The 24,266-nt window shown below is 40.8% G+C and overlaps 1 protein-coding gene across 9 annotated transcripts in view; it reads right to left on the bottom strand.

The window, feature by feature from the left end:
- COMMD1 (copper metabolism domain containing 1) overlaps positions 1–24,266 on the bottom strand; it is an 80,142-nt gene that overhangs the window by 26,748 nt on the left and 29,128 nt on the right. For 8 of the 9 annotated variants that reach the window (XR_012628339.1, XR_012628341.1, XR_012628340.1 and 5 more), the window contains exon 3: positions 2,776–2,851. The exons of the other annotated variant lie outside the window; for it this stretch is intronic. Coding sequence is in view for 4 of the 8 variants with exons in the window: in XM_074864292.1 (XP_074720393.1) it covers positions 2,776–2,851 (76 nt within the window). In the remaining 4 variants the exon portion in view is untranslated. The remainder of the gene's footprint in view (positions 1–2,775; positions 2,852–24,266) is intronic. 9 annotated transcript variants of the gene reach the window in all.

The following is a 24,266-nucleotide window of genomic DNA, read 5'->3' as shown; positions in this document are numbered from 1 at the left end:
ATACAAGCTGGCAATGGCAGCTAACAGCCAAATTCCAGCTTGGATGAATTTTCAGAGCTGCAAGATAGGCCTTGCATCTTAAAACTTGGTGGAAGGTGAAGAGATGTGAAGGAGCCAAGATTATGGCCATGGAATCTTTCAGATCCTCAAATCTACAGAAAGAAAACTCCATTTGAGACTTGCCACCTTAGAAAATGGAAGTCTCGGCAGCAAGCAATCCCATCCCTCCTCCCATCCAAATCAAGGAACAAGCAAGTGGTTTCTGAAGCTCTTTGAAGCTCTCTGTGCAGGGAGAGGGCTGATTACTAATGATCAGGGAAACAATAGGCAGAACTAAAAACAATGGGACCAGCTCCTGTTTGCAGCTCCAGACATTGTTCCAGGAGCCTGAAGGAATTTTAAGTCCCTTTCACCTATATTTCACTTTTTTTTTTTTTAAAAGGCATGCCTATGGGTGCATGAGAGCATCAACCAAGTACTTGTGAGGAAAGTATCTGGCTTGACAAAGGGATTTCTCCTGTTTTTCAGTTCTTACAGTGCATGCTTTTGAAATTAGAGCTCTAATCGGAGTGCTCTTTCCACACCCATTAAAAGGCAGAAAATCAAAATACAACCCAAATCTGAGACTACAAACTTCTGCTATTACATTCGGCAATCTTGATTAATTCAAGGCTTGAATATTCTCAGTAGAGTGAAGAAGTGCCACTGTAATGCCCTACGCTGATGTGGAAGTGACTTGCTCCAATGCATTTTACTCTCATTTGAAGGCTTCATTAGCAACAATTACTTTTTTTTTTTTTTTTAAGCTACAAAAACTTGTTTTTCTTAAGCCTTGAAGTACCTGTCAGTATTTTTTTTCTTGGAAAAAATTATTACCTGCACATCTTGGAAAATCTAATGGGTTAAAGATTGACAAAGCAAGGCACTCAATATCCTAATCAACATCGCATTTGATGTGCTATCTTTCAAAAGATTGGTAGTAAACTCACTTATGAAATATTATCTGGGAATCTCAGTGTACAGGTTAAGAAGTGCCCGGGGAGAGAGAAGAGAAACCCCTGGTTTCATTTGATGAGATCACTTGGGCTGCAACATACCGGCTTGGGCCCTAGTAGTTCATCCTTCTGTACATAAGAAATTAGCTTAGCATCACCAGAGAGCTTCAGCATTTATTTTTTATAACTCTGCTTATTGATGCCTGTCAAGATGTTTGTTCTAAAAAATTTAGGAAATGGAGATCTGTGGAATCTGCTAATGAAGGCTTTATTACGTTTAATTGAGGCTGATGTTGCAATCTGGGTTGGGTTTATTCATTCCTGCTATTAAACACAGATGAGCTATTGTATCATTAGCAAATTATCTAAAACAATCAATATTCTCTAACATGAAAAGCAAAGTTATTTTGGGCAATCAATGTGGAAAAAGGCACAATACATCTCCATAACCCTTTCAATTTTGCTCCCTGCGTGCATTTGTTTAGCAGCTTCCCTTGCTATCTACATCCTGAATCTTCTCACAACTGTGATCCACAAAAACACTGACAGAGTAACTAAACACAGATTTCAAGTTACAAAACAAAATTGTTCACATTTGCTGGTAAAACAATCCCTGTTCCTGTTGGAGTGAGCTTAAAAACACCTTAGTTAACTCATGATGCAGATAAAGCTCTAAGAATAGCTTGCCCTTAAGAGAGTTTTGACCAAAACAAATTATTCAGTTTAATAAGCATCGTTCCCTCCTTATCCTCTGAATGTTATGCCTGCCAAAGGAATTAGAAATAAAAATAGCAGTTTTATCTTCCTCAAAACTACCAAACCTACAGGCTCCTAACAGAGTTCCAGCTCAGAAGTGCAGCTGCCTGAGCTATACGGTGTCAGAAATTAAAGCCAGAAAATGGTTAATTAGCTCTTCAAGTAGGATATATTACAGTCAACAATTCCACAAGTTCAACCTGGTCATGGATCATTGGTTGTTGACACTCCTCAAAGCACAGGATTACAAATATTCCCCCTGGAGCTTGTCATTGAGCATTCTGATTAAGCTCCAGAACAGACCCAAAACTGAAAATATTTTAAGTAACAGGTGACTGTGAAAAATACAGAATTAACACAGGAAAAGACCGTGACTTTCAGTGGGGCTTTTCATTAAAACATCCATGCCTGAACAATCTGCTTTTCTCCAAAGTGTTGCTAAATGTTCACTTCAAGTTCCATGTTTCAAAAATTCCCTCTTTCATTACGAGGATATTTACTGATAATAAAACTCCATGGTTTATTCACGCCAAACATGTCAGAGAATCTTTTGTTATAGGTGTATGGAGCTGGTTTCACTGTCAGATTTGGGCATCTCACTCAAAATAGATATCCCCCACCCCAAATCCTAGAAATCAACCCAAATTTGTAATTACCAGTCTACTATGTCCATCTGCTGTGCTACTTTAAAATATCACATTTATTGACAAAACTTCACCTCTGAGTTCCCTGACCATCTTATTTTGGCCCAAATACCACCACTTATATTGGCTGACACATTAATAAGAAAGACTCTTTTCGTGTAGCCGCAGTTTTAACAACCCTTATTAAATCCCGGTGTGCACCCTTGCAAAGCTACTTGCTGGTGATTTCCATACTTTGCATGTTTCTTGCTTTGAAATACATGCCTGCTTTAATGATATACAATGCATTCCTATCTAATACATTGTCAGAAATAGAAATTATTAACAGCAGATTCATAAGGCTTCAGTTTAACAGGAATTTACAGTAGTTCATAATTTACCTCTGCAAGTGAAGGACAAGTCATCAACTTTTCCCAGAAAGACCCTGAAAACCAGCAGAATGACCAATGTCTGAAGCTAGAGAATTAGAGGAAGAAGAGATGCATTTAATTAAAACAATGTAAAATTAAGTGCAAGTGGTTATTTGCATATGGGTTAAGTACTCATGGCAGGAGTGAGAAGACAGCTGGATAAATAGTGCACACCATCAGTTTCTCCCTTCTTAAAGACAGAGAGTACCCACAACTAATTTCAAGAATTAAGTATCATTTGAGGGGATAACAATTATTTTTGCAGCAAAACTTAGTAATAAAATAGGCACAAAGTAGCAGAATATTTTTCTAAATTTGCAATGAATTCCAAATTTCCTGAATAACAGTAATCATTAAATACTTTTGCATTTTATAAGATTTATCGCTAAAGTAATAAAGAATTCTTAGAAATAGGTACTTTCATTCAGAACTAATAAAAACCAAATTGGTAAATGCCTAAGCTATAATATTGTTTATTTTTACAAGGCCGATAATTTCACAAAATACAGCTTTTGCTGCACCCTAAACACACACTATTTAGCTATAGCTGCTCTATTCACAAAAGTATTCATTAATATACTTTAATAAAAGTATTATCTATATGCTTAGACTGCATTAGCAGTTTGCGTTGCATTCTCTTGAGCTCACAAGGAGCCATGCTCCAACAGTTAAAAAGCTTCAGCAGCAAAATGTCTATGTTCAACATGTATGAATTGCTGGAGTATGCAATGAAGTCAGCAAGTCCACAGCCAGCGCTTCCTTGACTTCGATCCTGAACATATTTGACTTCTTCGAGAAGAGACAAGATTAATTCTCTTCTCAAAGCATTCACTAAGAGTAAAGAAAAATGAAGCCCACTTTACAGATAGCATATTATTAAACAGAATACCACAAGCGGGAAAGAAGATTTGTGAGAGTTTGATTACTGGACATCCAGGACTGTGGCAAGCAAGCCACAGAAAACAAAAACCATATTTACCACATGACTGAAGGGTCCCCAATGTATTAAAAACCCCTCCTAGAAAATGAAGCTTATCATCTCAGGGATGGGGGATGGACATCTCACGTGCCTTCTCAAACTGGGCACATACTGATGCTGAGGGACAGTGCTGTGCTGACTGCCCAGAGCCACTGGTCTGAACTGGAGCAGTCCTTGTGCAATACGGCCAGTGTTTGAGAAAAACATATCATGAGCTAAAAATAATTTGTAATCTTTAACACTCACCACTAATTTTGTATCAGGTCTGTGATGGAAACCTTCCAAAACTGTTATTGGATTAATTTCTAAAGTAGCCAGATAATGACGTTTCAGTATTTTGATTTTTGTTTCTCAACAGCAGTATGAAAAACTGAACAGACGCAAAACACTGATATGGTATGAGGAAGCGTAGCTCACCTCAGCTTCTATGTTGTTTGTAAACAACAACAAAACCCCAGGATGCTGATAAAAACAGCTTTAAAACATGCAACCTAAGAGTCTTTGAATGCTGTTAACCAGCAGTGCAAGAAAACGAACATGGGAAAATTAAGCCCAGCACAAGAAGAGGAAAAAGCATCGCCAAATGGCACAGGCTGCAATCTTGTCAAAGACATTTTCTAAATAAAGAGACAAGATCTGCTGTCAAGTTGAGTCTGAGGTAACTTCAGAAGATGGCAATATACCATGTCTCACCAATAAACTTGTTTCTTAAACCAAAGGACTGTGTCAGTGCGTGAGTAACTTCATGAGGGAAAAGCAATCACGTAATTGCCAATAAAAGCCTCATCACACAACTAATGTGTGTTGTCCAGAAAACAAAGTCCAAACTAACGATGTTTATCTGAACAGCAGGAGATATAAGCCTTCCTCCCTCAGTAGTGGAAGCTGGGAAGGTGCTCGGGGCCCCGACATGGGGATGAGGGGCTGGGCTGGTTCACACTCTGAGCACAGCTTCAGGTCACAAAATGTCCCTAAAGCTTTCTGGGTGACCTGGATATACCATAGTTGAGGAACCACATGGCATCCTGACTATCGTGGGTAGCTACCGTGACACCTGCACAAAGCTCTAGTGCAACAGTATGGTGGACAACACCTTGGAAAAAACCAAGCCCTCTCCCTGGGAAAACATACCCTGAGCAGAAACCTTTTTCAACGACACATTTGTAAACCGTAACAGACATCAGCATCTTGATAGTTAAGTCTGCAAAAAGGGGCTGAAAACGGCCCATCACAGTCCAGCAGGCGAAGCACTGAAAACCCAAGTGTCTGCAACTGCTTCCCAGCTGGCCAGACAGTGTCGCTTGCAAGGGTTCAGCCTTCTGCACTTCACCGGACAAAAACGTCTTTCTTGGGAGATGTGACTTTATCATCAGGCACTATAACAAGGACTGCAATTCAGTGCCCAGGAAACAATAGAAGACCTGATCCTTCCCACGTGAACAAGCTGAACAGCGATCTGAATAAGTAAAGTGTAAGACAAGCTAAGTTTTAGCCATCAGGCCCATGTTTTTCATGTAGCAAAGCCAAAAGGTACTAAATTTAAACACTGAAAATAAAGGAGACGCTGTTCCACTTCTTCATCGTGAGGTGCTCTCCCCCGCCACTCTTCTTTCACCAGGCACCAAGCAAGCCAACATGAGAGAAGCTGAATTTTGTAGGAAAAAAATCTTCCCTGCTAGGAAAGAGGAGAAAGACTCCTCCGATCCCCAACTGCACAGCCACCGTGACACCAGGGAAAAGGGCTTCATCTCCCTCTCAGACTTTGTGCACACATGGACACCATTACACACCTCTGCAAAAAATCACTTTGCAGAGTTAATTTATAAATGCTTTACGCCTGGCCTTGAAGTAACCTTATGTGAGTGCAAACACTATGATAAATTACAGCATGTGCGCATGGGACAGAAGGCAGAATATCAAATGACAGAAATAGCCCTGTCTCCTTCATTGTTTATTGTTTTTCTTTAATTTTCATTTAAGATATACTTTAGAGATAAGCACAAAAGACTTTATTTTTTTCCCCAGGTCAGATACAATGAACTTGTCCTGAAAGAATTTAACCTTACTTTTTAGTTGTTCTCCAGAAACACTACAAAAACAAAGCTTTCCGCATGCTGGGAAGAACAGAAACAAAGCTGAAGCTTTAAAACCCGGCCATCGTGAACTGCAGCTCTCCCTGTCCCAAAGCCAAACACTTTGTTCATCCTTGTCGGGCTGCACCATTCAGCTACTGGCCATCACCTCAACATCTTCTTCTGTGTTGGGGTTTGGGTTTTTTTTTTTCTTTTTCCCATGTAAATACACACAGAGTATGACAACACAGATGCGTGGATTTTTGACCGGTAACGTTAAATTCCACATTATATATAAGCCAGCCCTATTCATTAAGTCCTTTCTGAAGAGGCCCCTGGTTGCTGCTGCTCCTAAACCTCGAAGAGAGAGAAACTCAGAGCTCAGTGGTCAGAAACTCCTCAGACTGACCTGCAGCTGCCGATTCACTGCAGATCATGTGCCAGCAATCCTTCCACCGTAGTTGATAACACCAAAGTGTGAGAATTTGAAGTCTTTTTATGTTGGTATCATTTGCACTACAGGATTTGACTATCAGCTCCTTCCACAGAAAGCCCCACCATGAAATCCAGCAAGAGTTTTTCCCTTAGCAATGAATTAGCTGATATGTATTTCAAAGATACATATTTTGTATGTATAAATCTCCTAAGAAGCAAAAGTACACAACACTTTTTGTCTGGTTTACTATTAATACAAAATATATCTCCGTAAAGTCATAATAATCTTTTTAAAAAATCAATTAAAACCTCAACTAAAATTTCCCTCTCTTTGACCTACGCATTTACTTGTATATTTTTTTAAGGAGGTTTCTGAATCCTGAGTATCAGCAGGGCTGCTCTCTGTCATGAAATTCCCTTACACAGGGAGTGCACAGGATAAACAGGCAAACCAGACTAAGTTAGGCTGGAAGTTCAAGACACAGAGAGGTCAGCAGGCGTTCCTACAGATTCATCCCTAATGGGAAAATTCCACAGATAGTCCTGGCCACTTCCTGCTCAGACAGAAAGGTATTAATTTTACCACTGTAGATCATGTTTGAAAGTTGAATAAATGGTTGATTTTTAGGATACATTGACATCTTTCAACGAAAAGATAAAAGAAACTGGGTGTAATTCTGTCTGTCTTCACAGACATGCTGTCAAATCAAGTCCCTCATGTTCTAAAGACCATGCAGAGGAGCAATGTGATACACCACAGTTCCCTACAGTTTTACAGTGTAGAATGGTTAAGACATTTTATTACCCCTACAATAAATCTTTCTTACTATAACTGGTATTCACTGTGAAAATATTGATATGATATTAAATTTAAATTATTCCATATTTTTAAGATGGAAGGATATACTTGCTAAAGATTAATGAAGGCAGAACAGTCTCAGGCAAAAGAAAGAGAAAGGAAAACAAAATTAAAGACATTTAATTGTTTTGTGGAAGCATTCACATCTTTGGTTGCGAGTTTAGAAAACTACTCAGAGCCACACAGAAATATTTCTGTTGGCGACAGCTGATCAATTTGTGGATGAAGATTTTGTTTCATTTAGAGAATTAGAGGCACAAATTCCCTCTTTTTTTTAATAAATGGAAAAGTATTTTTCCAGTATTTCTATTACAACTTCTATAAATGCATAACCTTTATCACAAAATTGCACTCATCTTGAATTTCCATCTTGTTTTAAAAACTGCCTGAGAAGTCAAAGTGTAAAAGACAAAGTAATACCACTTTGCACAGGATGAAACAGGACACCCCTCCAACACCGGAGGGCAACAATCAGCAAACTCAGCTTTTATTTAAGGATGATGTTACAGACACAGCTATTACAATGTCACTGAGATAACATGAGACAAAGAAATGCCTCACTAAAAATTCCTTTTGTAGCACACCCTTCCTTTCGACCCCATTCTTATCACCAGCAACAAAAAGATTAAAAAGTTTTACCTACCAAAAAGATGCAGGAAAATGCTGCCACTCAAAGCATGAGTGTGTGTGATTTTGGACGGAGACAAGATCAAGAAGGAGCAGGATAGGAAAAGATGACAAATAGTTGTCTTCACCAAGGACAGACAGTAAACATATCTATTAGTATCACAAAGAAACTTCTCTTTACTGCATCAATTGAACTTGGAAGATGGCTTTTTGAGATGCTAGACCAACAGTCTTTTACAAATATTTGCACAAATAAACCACACTGAGGAGTATTCACATCAGGTCCAGGTAGCTACGGTGCTTAAGGTAGTCTTCGACAGGCTAAATTCGCCCTCTGAATCAACCCTGAGTCACTCCCTGAAGAAGCCTGTCCCTCCACTGACTACACAAGACCTACAGAGACAAGACTCAACACACGCAGTTCAGAAGCAATTTTGGTCACCAAAGATTAGGTAGGGAATTAATCTTCCCACCTGTCATCTTGTACTTCTTGGAGTCAGTTGCCTGAATTTTTTGTTTAGTTGTTGGTTTCTTCACTGTTTTTATACAGATGGCCCACCACATCATGTTAATTTTGCATCCCCCTAAAAAAAGATATTTTCCAAGGTTATCTCTGGCACCCTGGATAGAAGCTCCATGAACTTGTTCCCACTATCAACAAACTTTAAGGAATAGCCAAAAGGTCTGTAAGTGTATCAGGATCCATAATACAGAGAAAAAAACCTACATTACTCGCAGATGAAGACTGCTGCGGGTCCTGCTAAGCTGAAGAACAACAAAGTGCTGCCATGTCTCAAGACAACAGTGTCCGTCAGAAATTTCACTAATGTTCTGGCACTGTACTTTGAAAACAAATCATCTCCTTTAGCTGCTGGCAGGAGGGGGAACAAACTAAAACCCAAGTAATTCCATTCATTTTACTGTAATTCACATTTTCAGACACTATCCCAAGCTCCTGGGTAGCAGGAAAACAGGCAGCCAGTGTAATGAGGCTATGCTAGAGAAGATGAGCTAGAGAAGATGAGCTGGAATTGAAGTCCTCACAGAAGTAAATAAACCCCTCCAATATTTTCTTCTTGCTGTAACAACATCTCTCTTAGCAAGTGATATTGCCAGATTTCAGTTATGTCCTCAGTGAAATACAAGCCATTATTAACACAGACCTGTAATTCATCACCAAGAGCCTCTTTTCTCTCTCTGTACTCTTTTACAAAACCCAAGGATAGCCTTAGAGACGGCGCTTTAGGTGAACGAACAAAAATCCTCAGGGCTTTGCCCTGGGAAGCCTGACCCTGGGTAGGTGTTGCATGCTCTGGCAGAGCTCTGCAGGAGGAATGACTCAGCAGGGCTGCCAGCATCTAAATCCTCCTTTATAGGAGGCTATTTTGCTATGAACTCAACATCTATCTCATAATTTTGAATTTTAAATGCTTCGTTCTTCATGTTGTATTCAGCACCTTGTATCTTCACCCAACCCAACAGAACAGGGGGTCAAACTCTATGTGTCTTTCTCCACGGGAGTTGTCTAACGCATGGCATCAGCCCTGGGAAAAGCCTGCGAACCCGTGACTCTGGTACGCACAAGGGACAGAGAAACAGCAGGATCAAACATCTACTTTCACTAATTCTTAGTAGATTTTTCTCTGCTGGAAAAGTGTTTTATCTGATGGTCCACTGTTTCTTTCAGATGTTTCTATACTCAGTCAGTTCCATATATTCCTGGCAGCTGATATTTTTTTTTTAAATATATATATATATCATTCTTAATTTCTAAATCTAATTATTGCTAGTATGACTTTGCTTCACTCTTCTAGGCTCCTCATAAATCCACAACAAAATAGGGTCCTTAATGTGAAATTCAATAGAATTATCTTCCTCAAGCCCATGGCAACAAGCCCGTGGCTTTCTTTTGAAGAAGGAGAAAAAAATAAACTAATTTGAATTGCAGATCCTGAGATTAGAAACAAATAACCCTCCCAAAAAATCAGTAAAAGGCCCCTTTTACTTTAGATACTGAAAATTATCCTTTGTCAAGCCAACATGACAAGTTATTTAGATATTAGAGAACCGGATTTTTTGTGTTTCAATGTTTATGTTCTTCAGAGTTCTCCCAGGAGAAAGCTATACCACACAACAGATTTTATTTCCCCCAGCTTCCTGGTTTACAGTAAGTTAGGTTCTAGTGCTTGTAGCCACTTGGTCCTTATGAGGGAGGGAGGGAGGGAGGGAGGGAGGGAGGGAGGGAGGGAGGGAGGGAGGGAGGGAGGGAGGGAGGGAGGGAGGAAGGAAGGAAGGAAGGAAGGAAGGAAGGAAGGAAGGAAGGAAGGAAGGAAGGAAGGAAGGAAGGAAGGAAGGAAGGAAGGAAGGAAGGAAGGAAGGAAGGAAGGGAGGGAGGGAGGGAGGGAGGGAGGGAGGGAGGGAGGGAGGGAGGGAGGATTATGGTATGCTTAGAGTTTAAGTTCTCATTAACTTGTTTCTTGACTTTACCAAACTTAACAGCCCCTCAAAATAAATCTTTAGCTCATTTTGATTGTTGATAACAAAGTATGCTTCAGATTAGGAAGAACTAGTAATTATGGCATCTCTGGTTTAGAAACAGGATGAACCCTTCAGAATCATGACCATCACAGCCAGCTTGTGAGCACCATCACTTAGAGCAAGTTTCTAGCAGAGCCTCCTTGAGTTACACAAGGCAGCCAAACAGAGGTCTTCTCCCTCTTTCCAGAAAATCTCCCTATGTCAGTGCTGGCAATCACTGGAGTCTTCTGTGAGCTGATTCTTTCTGCTAACCTGGCCAAAAATCAACCCAGTAAAGCAGGCAAATAGCTTTATGGGAGAGGAAAGGTTAGCAGAGAAGGGGAGAGGGGACTAAAACCTCTCTTTCAGCTGTGGCAGTTTGTTAGACATGCATGATGCATAGCTTCAATCTTAATCCATGTGGCAAATTTTTGCAGGACAGTATTAGCTAAATCATGGTACAAACCACTCTCCTACCCCAAAAGAAGTAGAACACTATTGTACCTGTAACTCCAACACGATTCTGGAATCACAGGATGCTTTGCCACAGAGGGAAGGAAAATTATACACCCCCTGATGCCACCAGCAATGTCTAAACATAATTCTGAGTTAGTTCTGCTCTCACACCTGTGGCCGTGGCCTTGAGGTCTGTATGCAAGGCATTTTCCCATGTTTTAGAAAACTGTTTCAGGTTTCAGAACAAGACCGTCAAGAATTGTTTCCTGAATAAATTAAAGGCCAGGGAAGTTAGGACAATATTGTGTTGGCTTGTATTTCTACTTTCAAAGTAGAAGTACAAAAGAGTTCCTTACCAGTGCTCATTTGAAACACATTCCTAGAAGTTGGGATCCATTTGTATTTCAGGGAGCAGCACTTTTACACAGGCAGATTCCCATGTCAGAAGCTGTTCTCCTGAAGCTAAAGCACTGCAAATGCATAAGGCATTATAAGAAATAAATCATTAAAAATTCATTTTTTCTAAGGTAAATAGCATTGACATCGTAGTAGGAATTAGATATGCCCGTTGTTTAATCATCTTGGAATCAAAGCAATAAAAAACCTTAAAAAATTATTTGACAAGTACACGCAGGCAGTGTGACAGTGTTTAAGATTACCATGGTACCTGACTGCAATGCTGTCGCAATGACAGTGTCAGCAAGCCAGAAATCTGGAGGTGTTTCAAAGGAGACAAACTCTGAGGCTTCCTTTTAGATTCTGATTTCCTTGGGTGAAAAAAAGAAAGGGGAGGGAAGTGCACAGAGAAAAGATATTCTTGGTATTACTTACTGCAAGAGAAGAGACCTTGCAACTTAGGGGGGGATGATGATTGTGTTCAGAGTCCCTGGGAATGAAACAACTGCAGCATGATGCAGCTTACACTGAAAAGCAATCTGGTACTTTAAAAACAGTATGTACTCACTCCCCTACCCTTAAAACATTCACTTAATCTAGGAATTATTAGAAATTAAATGCTAGAGAAGTAAAATCTTTGAAGATACACAAATATAGTACACAACAGCATCTTTGTAAGGATAGGATTGGACTCATTGTTCATAAGCACAACATATGGGACTAACCCATCCCTCTTCCACATCCAGAAAGAAGTGAAGAACTTCCATTTCCCTGCACTGCTGTGAGGAGGGAGACAAACAAAAAGAGCTGTGGACAGAGAACAGCTGCTATGGCAAATATGGAATGCAAACAGTGTTTTTGATAGTGAAATAGCTAATGATAAGCTCTGCATTCCCCCCATCTCCATCCCTAACATGGAAACAACTGTTTGTATCCCACTCCTCTGCTGGGACACATAAGAATTATTACCCATGTGCGACATTTTTAATATGACAGAAATAAAAAATAAATCAAGAAGAACATAGATAGCAGCGGTAGTAACGTGAGTAAAACAGACATCTGCATTTATTTCTAGTGACTACTGGATTTCCCTTGAAATAAATGGATTTCTAGCCTTGCAGGAACCTCAGAACAAATGTTCCCTGGGTATCTCCAGGGCCTACTCCACCCTGGAAATTTCCCTCAGTGTCAGCAATTGATACCTTGCCCCTGGCACAGCTACATACAGCAAGTTGGCAGGGGTGCAGCCTTGCGAGTTTGAACACAAGTTTCCAAAAAAGATAAAAGTCCATTGGCACGTATGTTTGTGAGGGGGTGAGTTACAACAGTACCTGACACATTGCAATGACTCAAATCTGAGTGAAAATTTCAGAGGTAAGAAGAAAGAGGAGACAAAGCGAAGAGCAGGAAAAGCCAGACTAGCTTGCTATACCCAGATGTTTACGCAAATGAAAGTCTGCGTATGAAACCAAATATATTCAGAATTTTTCAGAGGCATGGAGATATGCCATTAGCTTTGTAAGGCCTGACCTTTTCTGCCCATGAGCACAGCGTAGCACTTACTGTGTGTGAAGGCCACTTCTCTGATGATGCAACACACCATAATTGTAAGACACGTTTTTTCTGTTTAGGTTCTTACGCTATCACTTTAATACACAAAAATACCCTGGAAGGACATGAAAAAGTCCTCCTGCTTATCCAGAAATATAGGTTGTATATGTAAAGCACTTTGCTTTGATCCAAAAAAGCCACATCTTTTCCTCAACAACTGACTCATTGCTTTCCACCTGGTTTGTCTCTAATTAGTACCAGCCAAGTCTGAAGTCTAAGCACAAGCCTGAGAGATAAAGATGTGTTTGTAGAGAAGAGAGAGAATCTATGGACAAAACACATCTTCATAATTTCAAGTGTAAGAGATTTGAATGTTATTGTTTTCAGCACAAAAATTCATGTTCCATTCACTTTGGTGACCCAACCCTTGCCTCCGTCAAAAATATCGAGTGTCAACAGGATGCTGGGCTTTGCATTAACAATGCTTGTAGTGTGAAGTATGTTTACCACTGGGGAAAGGAAAAGAAAAGAAAGAAATATCTATTTCTGTATGCAACATACAGAACTAGTCTTCTCTAAATAAATGGACCCATTTGTTCATATATGTCCATTTTCGGTTCTCAGAATTTATTTTCAACTAAGTCCAACTCAAAAGTAAAGGTTTAAAGAGGAAGATTTTTGTGCAGGCTACAAATGGATGACAGATGAAGTAAGGTGAGGAGGGGGGAAGAGATGATGGCCCTTTGGTTTGCTGATATTTAATGACACATCTGAAGACTTCATCTGACACATGCACAATCGATTCTCTCAGTAAATCTATTAAACCCCTTGATGACACCCTGTTTGAAGCTGAGATTGCCACATGATCCACTAGACCAAGGGGAAAAATCATCAGAAAGAAGAACCGGTGTCTTCATGCACCCTAGAGCCATGTGTCAGAGCATGAGTATGCAGTATCATTTGTACAGGCTGACGTACAGTGTTAATTGAGAGAGCTTTGCATACCTTCACAGGAACTGCTGCTCACTTAAAATGCAAATATGCTTACTTTTAAGCTGCCCTCTGCCCAATTACAGCACTATTGCTAAATAGGTCTTCAGGGTAATACACCTAGGTTGTATTCATATGTATCTCAACTAGCAAAGCTGATTCTCATCATCATGAACAGAATTATACAGCTCAGCTACATAAATTTACTACATAAAGCTCATTATTTAGAACACATTAGAACATGCAGGTGCCAAGTAATTCCTATATGTTCCATCCTTATTTTTAAAGTTCTGCTTTGATATTGCGGTTCACTAAATCCACAGAAGAACTACAGACAAGGAGTTTCACGCATAGTTTCAAGTGAAGATTTCATACCCTGCTTTAAAAAAAAATCCAAACCACACACAACCCCAAAACCACAACTTAATCTATTCCCAGCTTCCTAGAAAAATAAACTTTGCCACAGAGCAAGAAGAATATGCTGTTTCCCTACCACAGCACTGGTCTCAATACAACAACGTAGAGAAACAGCATGTGGAGACACCTTTCAAACCTGAACCTGCTGCAGGAGAGCCTCCGTACTTTTATGTGGTCATGGGCAGCTATGATCTGGGATGGTTCACAGCCGTCTGCTGCGCTGCACAACTCCGATAAAAAAAACCCACGTAGCTCTGCTGAAACAAAACAAAGAACCAAGTTTGAGAGCAAGGAGGAAGTCAAGGGGATGAAAAGAGTGAGGAAAGAGGCAGAGCAGCACCCTCAGGGTGCAGGGGCAGAATGTAAAAGAGGAGAAGCAGAAGAAATGAAAGCAGAACCAGCAGAGAAAGGCAAGGGAGAAACAGGAAGACACACAGAGCAAGGAGTATGCTGCCACTGCTGAGAAATGACCTGCATCTCAGGACCTGCTGGAGTCTGGGCCCTCTCTGGGACTGTGGCTTGGGCATCTCTGCTAGAGCCTCCTCCTCCCAACTGAACCTTTCTCGAGCAGCCCCCGTTTAGCAGCTAACTCTGGAAATAGTCCCCTGTTTACCAGCAAACCCATCATAACTGATGCCCAGGCAATCTTCAAGTGTTTAGAAAAGCAGCAGATTATCTCAAAAGCAAATCCTGCATGTCAGCTTGCCACACATCGAACGACCTTCTACAGATGTTCCAAAGAAAACAAGCTTTCTCCCCTGTCAAAGATGACAGACACTTCCTTGGACAAACACAGCCCAGCGCTAATTGTTCTATATTGTGCTTCCTGCCTAGCTTTCCAGCCTTGCAACATACTCACTTTAGCTAAGAAAAAAATAGGCAGCACCTGCCCAGGATGTACTTCAGTCACAGCTGAGCAAGCTCTGGTTTCCAAAAGCACAGCTGCATTACCCCTACCCTACTACACCTGTATAAATTAATTTTTCTGCATGATTGCCTACTCCCTTAGTTAAATCTGAGAGGCACCTTATTGACTAAAGTGCATACAATATAATTGTATCATTACATCTCACTATGTATAAAATGCTATTGCTTCACACTTAAAAATTTGGAAAAGGAAGATGTTAAGAAAAGGATGAGGCTGGATAATAACATACACTTGCAAGGAGCACAAGTCTCTGGGCAAACCACTTCAGATAAAAGGCAGCATTTGACTCAGGTTCTAACAACAGGGGAAGAAAAGAGAAGCACTAAAAGCCATTTCCCAGATTTTGGATAGGGAGGTATTAATATTCTGCTTCAGTATACCTCCTTCTCAGATTTTCTCTGGCTGGAAGAATCCCACTAATATTTTCTCCAGTGGCTTATGAATATCATGAGTGTTCTGCCTTTATTTGCATGCAGCCATTAAGTAAACTTAATTGCCCACAGGTAGATGTTCTTATGTGCATACAGGAGGTCCGAGCCAGGATTTTCTGCATGCATAATCTTAAGAAACTCCAGCCCCATTCTTGAAAACTATATTAAAGAACACGAGCACTAAAATGCAAAATTATCAAAATGCAGATGTCAGAATATCAGTTGCCAGGCAACCTTAAATAACCTTCCATCCTTTTGCATATGTGCCATAACAGGGGCTGCCATATCAAGATCCAACAGTATCTATTTTCCAGCCGTACTCTGTGGCAGGCGGTGCCCAGGCAGTGAATGGGGGCTGTTGTAGGGAAGCAGGCTGTGGTCTGCGGACTGCCCACACTCACTCATGTTGCAGAAGCTGGAAGGTGAAGCAGATGGGCAACTGCAGGAAGAGAAAGAAGGATCTTACAGTTACATCAGCTGAACGATACACTGGAGAACTGGGCTGTGCCTTTACAGGAAAGCCCGTGAAATGGCAGGAAGTCACACCAACAACATTTTTCCAGGTGGTCACTCACTGTGTGTTCCCTGTTTTCTCTGGGCTCGGTCTGAGGTACCTGGGGTCTGGTTTGCAGAATGACTGATGGCTGTCACAGCCGTCGGTCTGCAATCAGAAACGTACACTGGATGTACCACCAAGGCTCAGCACTCCGGGAACTCGGGTTGAAGGTTTTTCAAACTGGGCGCTAGAATTAGTGGAAATCCTTGCAATTATGTTCTCTGCCCTCAGATTATATCCTTAAAACAGGAATTATAATACCTTCATAACTGATTATAACTATTTATTTATGAGATTTTTACGGCAGTAAGAGGGTTTGCATAGGAGCCTCCAAAATAACACTATTAAAATAAACCACAAAGACATTAATAATTTTGTATTCAATGCACACTGAAAACAAATGTTAAATAAATAACGAGAGAATGAATGAAGAAGACAAATTACTCAGCAGCACCCTTTCAACAAGCCCCTTATTATTCTGGGCAGTGAATGAAACAGACAGTGTGGGAGAGAAAACAAACACACAACCAGAGCCAAGCAAAGGGCATAAAAGAACGGAGGGTGCAGAGGAGTCACACTCAAGCAGGGAATGGTGCCAAACAAGGAAGGCGGTGAGATGACAAAGGGAGAGCCCTGGTGACAGCTCCCTGCCCAAAGGAGAAAGCCTTGTCCTCCAAGCAGAGGGAGGGCTGTTGGGACACTGCTGTCACTTCTTAGGATGGGAGATCATGAGCCAGAGCACAGCAAGCATTTGAAGCCATGTGCAAGGTCCTGGCCAACAGCAAATTTCTCCCACCCCATTTTCACATAAAAGTGTTTGCAATACTCAGCCCTCTGGCCCAGCGCTCTGCTTGCTGCTGCAAGAGAAAGGTATGAGTTGAAATCTCTCCTGGGAGCCAGAAGTTTGTGGAGAGTTCTACATGTTGTCATGCAAACAGGGGGTGCAAGAAATGCACAAGAAGGGGCAGAGGAACGAGGTTGGGTCACAGGCTTGGAGCACAGCATCACACCTCTGACAATGCCTTCCAAAAACTCTCTTCCAAAAACTCTCTTCCAAAAGCAATGACTGAGAAAAACAATGTACAAAGCTCTTTGAAATAAAGTACTGCCTGTGTAGAGCAGAAGTCGATGATTTAGAATAAAATACAAATATTCGCTAAATACAGTTTTCTTATCGGGTAGCTTCTGCGGGAGAATCATGGCAAGATATTCCCCAGACAACACCAAGGCCATCAGGATGTGGCAGCACCATCCAACCCCACAAGTCTCTCAAGCTAAGCTCTCCTCCAGCAGGTCTGGGGAACAGTCTCCTTCAGAGTCTGAAGACTTTTTGATTCCAGCTCTGTGACTGGAAAAACAAGCCTCTCTCTTTTTTTTCCTCCCCCCCCCCCCCCCCCCCCGCACCAAGAGCAAAGCTTCATCCCTTGAAACCGATCCATTTGTCCACCGTCTTTCAAATCCTTGCTCTCAGCTGGGGGTATTGTCTTTCTTCTGTTTATTCTGCCCTCGCATCCACTAAGCTTGATGCTGTGTTTGCAGAGGAAGTGTTATGACCCAAAGTGGCTCGGTCACACACACATCCAGATCGTGATGACATTTCAGTGCCCCTGGATCACTGCTTATCAGCGCCGTTAACAGTCATGCATAGCATTTGGCATGTTCAAACCTGTAATACTTCTGCTCTGCACACTTAATGCTTGTTTAATATGACTTTTTTAAAAGAAACACACATTTAAAGAGGGTTTATTTATCCTTTTGTTTATATCTTGCATTACTTTTACCCTGAGAGGTTTGATTTAACGCAAATGCAGGTCTCCATCACCCAGCAGCCTGCACTTCTTTGGCTGGCAGAGTTTAATGACATTCACTCAACTATTCTTCCCCCAGCATAAGTGGAGGAGCCACCTTTCTCTTCTGTTTCTGCTTCCTAGAAGATGAAGGCTGAGACAGTTTGCCATATCTGCCCTGAGCTGAACTAAGTGACAAGGTTTTTTCCACACCGTTCATCCGAAAAGAGCAGTTGTTAAGTCATTAATCAGTATGCAGTTCAGACAAAGGGCGGGATCTATCACACCAAACTTTAGGCTCCTAGAGTTGAGCAAGTAACACTTGCTTTCCTTCAGAGTCCATGGAAACAGATCCTTTAAGGGCACAGTTCCAAGGCAGACACCCAAAGTGGACCAGATTCACCCTTCCCTCCAACAGCCTGGGTTTCTCCACGTGCTCTGTGGTGATCTCCGGGTGACCGGCTAGATGCAGACAGGGCTCACTGCTCAAACTCCAACAGTGGCAACCTAAACACCACAGGGAAGCAATGGCAATGAAAAAAAAAAAAAAATAAAAGCATGTTTCACTACACACAGAAGTTGACTGGCTTCAATCAATACCTTTTCTCTTCTAGTGGAAAGGGTCAGTAAGAAGAGAAACAATATGGGAAGATGCTGTTGCCAATGCCTGTACCTTCATAGAGAGCGAGCACGTGAATCAACAGCGCATTTTTACGTCCTCACATCAGCAGGTATCACAAAAGCCAATTCTGTCAAATGTCGAGTTTGTTCTCATCATATAATCAAGATATTTGTAGGCAGGAACAGGTTCCAGTCTAATTAAATTTGATCAGACTTGAGCTTTTTCCCAGACAGTCGCACTTTTTAGCCGTCTCTGAGCATCGTGGTGATATTTACTGGGAAACGCAAGCGCTCTATTTCCATAAAAGCAGGCAGTTTAAAATTAGCTGCAGATAACAAAATGACTGCTTAGAGCAGAAATGTAATTTTCTGAAAGGGGTTATTGGTTCTGAACATGATGCACTGCACTCATGATCTGTCATGCCTCATTACTTCAGACCAAATAAGTCGGGCTAGTATAACTGGATACGTTAGAGACTCTCCTCAATGCCGAGTTCTTTTTAAGATGCTGCCTTCCAGGCTGAAGTCTTAAAAAAAAAAAAGCCATTAACAAACTCATTTTCTCAAGTCCTGTGGCATATTTACAGGTTAAATGGAATGAAATTTTTTTAATAGTTCTTAAAGCACAGCTCCACTTTTGAGAGTGATTCAGCAGAAATTGAATCAATTGACTGAAAAGTTTATTGCCTGTAAGCATTTAAATATCACTTCAGAGGTTTAAAGAAATAGGTATTATAGCAGCTTTGCATGTTCAACTAAGGTTCAGAAGCTGTCAGAGAATTTATTCTAATTCCAGTAGTAATTTGTATCTCATTTGGTTAGGCCACTGCGAACTAAATATAGGTCATGCACGTCCCTGATTTGCATTGGTGGAGCTTAGCCATATTTGAACACAAGGAAACTCTGTTCTTTCTACCTTTCTTTCTAGCCTATCTAACTCCACCTAATATAGTTTGGGAACTCAAATTACAATGCCATAATCTTCACTAGGTATCCACTGGTACAATTTATTACAATTAAATCATTAGGAATGTGATGATGCATACTAAGAGGACTAAAATTCAGCACAGAGGTCCTTTGGTTGTGCAGGGTTATGGCAAAGAGCACTAGAAACTTACTTTCGTCCTTAAAACAAGAGGCTTTATACCCTCCTTGTGACTTAAGGGAAAAAAACAAACTGGAAAGGTGGCGGCGTCTGTGTGGTTACTTTTAAAAGTGGGACTATATTTCAAGCATTTATTAACCAAATTGAGCATATGAAATTTAAATTATGCTTTCCTTGTCTTATTAACATATTAATGAATATACATCAGCAAGCTGAACTAAAAATATATGGAAGATTTGCATGTCTGATTATCTTTGTGGAATTTTGCAACTGACAATTTGAAAGGACAGGAAAAAAAACACTTGTGTTAAGGTCTATGCAAAATTACAGCTTAGAGAGGTTCCTTAATCAAAGGGTTGTTTTGTATCTTTTATAAGCTAAAATGAGAATCTCTTTCTAAATGAAGAGGACTTGCTCTTGGAATTATGTTCAAAGTAGTCATTTCCCCAACTTTTAAAGCAGTAAGTAGGACAATGATGTCTTAACCAAAAGCACTGCCAGTGATCTCCTCCCAACCATCTCCTTTCAGAGAAAAGCAGGGAAACTTATGCTTCACCACATTGCCTCAGTAAGTATTTTCAAAACAAGCAGAGAGAAAAAAAAATGGAACAGAGGCACACAAGGAAACAGGGAAAGCTATTTTGATTGTCGACAGCAATCAAATTCTTGTAACCATTGAATGAAAACACAACCAACAAACCCGTTTATTTGTTAAAGCTGTGACTAAGTCAGGACTTGCTTGCTGTTCAGTTCTCCTCGCAGTTTCCAGACTTCTAGCATCACTCCAGGCAACTCAGCCAACTCTGTGGTTCAGCTTGCCATATTTCCCACCTAATGGTGGAGAAAATAATTGGACAAGTAATAATGCAAATATTTCAATCATGTCTCTCATTAGCGACTGTCATGAATGGGCGCAGCTGAGAAATTTTCTAGAAACAAAGAATATCAACGCTGTTAAAATACTAAGATTCCTCTGTTCTAGCAATCTTATCAGGTTTCCACCTCCAGATACCATTTTAGATCATTCCCAAATCAGATACCTTTTCCACACTTCTCCAGATTAAGTCTACAATACCAAACTCATCCAACAGCCATGTGTCTCATTTTCCATTCCTCCTCCATTCTTTGAAGAAAAGCTGGAACTTTGGAGAGGTTATCCTTACCACTCAAGGAAAGCTGCTTTACTTTTCATGTTCAAGAGACCACTAGCTAGGATTTAAAATGAGTGATCCTGTGAACACGTATGCTTAAATAAGCATTTTTTTTCATGGCAAGGCAGAGCTCTCAATTTCTTTTGCTCAATTTCGCCCTCACCTCATCCCTTCAACAAACTGATCCAGACTAAAAACAATTTGGGGAAAAAATTAAGGCTGAGGAGGGAACAAAAAAACCTGAATTTGGACTCACTCAGCCACTTTCAACTCTGCAAATGCCTAACTACCAGGGTAGCACAATGCTGAGAATAAGTAGCAAAGGTCAGGAACTCTTTAAGTCCACGTTACTGCAAGAAAAAGACCTGTAACCTGAAACTACCGTCTAAGACCCACATGTGATTTTCCATGGCAGTTCTATTTACTGCCTTCCTTTCAGTCTATGTTTTTAACAAGATGAAGCAAAGCCCAGCATACTAAGGTGCACCTGTAAGACAAATCCATTTAATATGGAGGTAAGTGAATCTGCAAATGAAGATGAAATGTTTGAGCTTCTTCGGTGCTAACTCCCACCAGTCATCTGCTGAAAACCTGACCTGTACAACGTGGCAGGTGGTATCTGCAAAAAGAGCCTTAATTCTGTCCTTTGGGAAGGGGCATGAGCATCTCCGCAGATTTTTTTTGCTGGCATCTAGAAGTCCCTAGGTACCATTGCTAGGAGTATAAACTGATAGCAGTAAGAACATCTGCAGCAGGAATGAGAGTTTGCTTTTATGCAGACAAAGCACTAGTATTCCAAACAGTTCACGTGTTGATTAACTACATTTCTGTACAGGGAACTCATAATACCTCAGCATTAACGCTCAGTTACTGACTGCCAAGAACAGTTTTGTACACCAACAAATTCCAGCAGCTACCAGCAAAATCCCTCTGTTAGAGATTTTTGTAAAGGGAATGATAAGAAGAAAAGGAAGGAAAAAAGTTATGTTTATCTTTTTTTCCATTTTTAACTAGGACGAGACATATGAGTAGAAGCACTAGAAGGATGGAAAGCCACAGCTTGCTAAAAATTAGAAGAGAAATATGTCCTTGATAAAGATTATACTGAGAACTGCCTACAAATTGCATTCTCCTGTTGCCCATGCCTTCTGCTGCCTAATATATTAATAGAACTGTTCACCACATGGGAATTCAATTTGTGAAGAAAGGTGAAAAAATAAAGCTGCTGGCAGATAACACACAAGCTGCTCAAAAGAAATGACACAGGTTCACTCTTCTCTCAAAAACTAAGACATGCAGAGAAACACAGCAAGTTTAATTGTACACTCTGCAGTGACTTTTGCTTTGCTAGTGTGTACTGTTGGGTGGGGTTTTTTTGTTCGATCAATTCTTACACAGCCAAAGCTGGAGTCCAGCTTCATCAAGAGTGTGTATATATATATATATATATATATATATATATATATATAAAAGACAGACTAAAGAGGATCCAAAGGATTAAGCAGCAAAGGGTGTAAGTTACAAGCATTTGTCCCCAGTTATGTGCCAGCTTTCCGATTTTGTATCTTCTGATGCCTTCTCCTGCAGCAGCTCTTCCTAATTAAAATAAATTAAGAACCACTTCTTGTTTACACCCCTGAACATTAATATTCAGGAATGTCAAGAGAGACCATGACAAACATGGAGGGAGCTCCAAAGCGCTTTTCAGCAGCAACATGACATATTGGCAAGAGGGGGAAGGCTGGCCAACTGGCAAAACAACAATTTTAAGTGTACTTGGCCAGGCTAGGCCTGTAAAAACAAGAAGCTTTGTCAGCCAATGCAGTGAGCACTTATGTTCATAACAACTCCTTTTTTCCCCTGAGTTTTCTAAGAACAAATTACTTACTAATGTTGATATACAAGTCCTCTGAAGAACACAGATGGCCAGCAATACCAGCGCTAAGATGCAAAGAGGCCAGTCACTTTGATTTGCTGTATACAGGCTCTCCAGCAAAGAAATTCCCCCCATTTTAAAATGTATTTCTGAGAATCATGCAAAACTTTTGAGTTTTGTTAAAAAGAAGCTAGCAGAGATTCCAATTCTTGGTCCTTCAACCACGTTCCCCTTACTTGAAAGCCTCCCAGGGTAAATATATTTCACAAAATATATTTATCCCAAGAGAAATTAATTCAGAAAACAGAACACATTCACCTTCATACCCAAACTACACGCTGCTGGTTTTACAAAGGTGGGCAATGCCAAAAGAAATCACTAACTCCTATGTATTTACCCCAGGAGGTCTTACACCAGCAAATGCTGTCTCTGGGTCCTCAACAGTTAATTAGACCCAACCTTTGCATTGCAAAGTTGCTTTTTAATAAACCAGGAATCGACCGTATTGGTCAAGCATAGTCCCCTCTGCCTCCTGCCCCAGAATTAGTAAAATGAGAAACGGTGGTATTTTTTAATCCACCTTTTCCACTTCAGTTTTTTTGCCTTCTGCAAATCTCCAAAGAAACTTCCACTTCATACATTAAAACTCATCTTTGCAACGTTTCGCCTCACAATTAAAGCCTGATTTTGCTGCAGCAAGGTTGAACCTCTAGCAGGTTGGCAGATGTGGGAAATGCAGAGCTGCTCCTCTACCCTACAGGAACCTTCTTATTAGAGAACAGAGCCAGAGCTGAGGAGGTTTTGAAGCTCATCAGCCATCTTTGCCTCCAGACTCTGCAACATGTTGTCTTTAAATGCCATCAGCTTTTTTCAGCCCGGACCCCGCCAACATTCAGTGTCACAGTTCCCAAACAACTGTTCTCCCTCTGCTGAAACCAAACCCCCAATTTCCTGACCCAGAAGTTCGCGCATTCAGACTGAACTAAAGCGCAAACTAGAAAAGCAACAGAAACACACTCTTCGCTCAATCTTCAATGTGAGGTTTGGTGAATAATGAACTGAAAGGCACGCAGTGACTGGATTAAATAAGGAGCACAAAACCATCCGTTTCACCTGCGAGTCTATAGGATAAATGCTTGGGTCTGCTGCGGCAGAGTCACCGACCGTACGTCTGACCACAGGGACTTTATCCAGCTTCAGTCTTGAAGATCTCAAAGCATGCACCCCTGCAAACTCTGAGAGTAACCCACCCCAGTGGTGCAGGAGTAGCAAAGAAAAGGTTGAAAATTTATACAAATGTTTTCAGTAGGGGAGCCAAGGTGAGGATCAAGGGCTGTTAGCTAAGAGTAGGTTCCAGAAGTGTACCAACCATTTCTGGGGGCAAGACAGCTGGTAGAAAACCAGGGTGAAGACTTCCAGAAAAGCCACAAGCAGACAGGAATAACATAGGGATGAGAAGAGGAAGAAGGAAGAACATTCTTCTGACTAACTCATAAATGCATAGCGCCAATTCCAGAAAAAGGTGTAGCAGAGCAATGAAATGCATTTTCCGGAGACAGTTTTTTAACAGACAGGTCTGTTGAACCCAGTTGCCCTGTCCCAGCCTCATCATAGTCTGTATCCCAAGGCTGCAAGAGATGGCTCTGGAGGGTGATTCATCAAAGCTACACAACATTTTATTGCTGCATGAGAATGTGAGATTGATGT

The sequence above is a fragment of the Strix uralensis genome, chromosome 3 (genome assembly GCF_047716275.1).
Source record: "Strix uralensis isolate ZFMK-TIS-50842 chromosome 3, bStrUra1, whole genome shotgun sequence".
Classification (NCBI taxonomy): Eukaryota; Metazoa; Chordata; class Aves; order Strigiformes; family Strigidae; genus Strix; species Strix uralensis.
The sequence above is the reverse complement of the archived record's forward strand: the minus strand, read 5'-3'. Positions and strand labels throughout refer to the sequence as shown.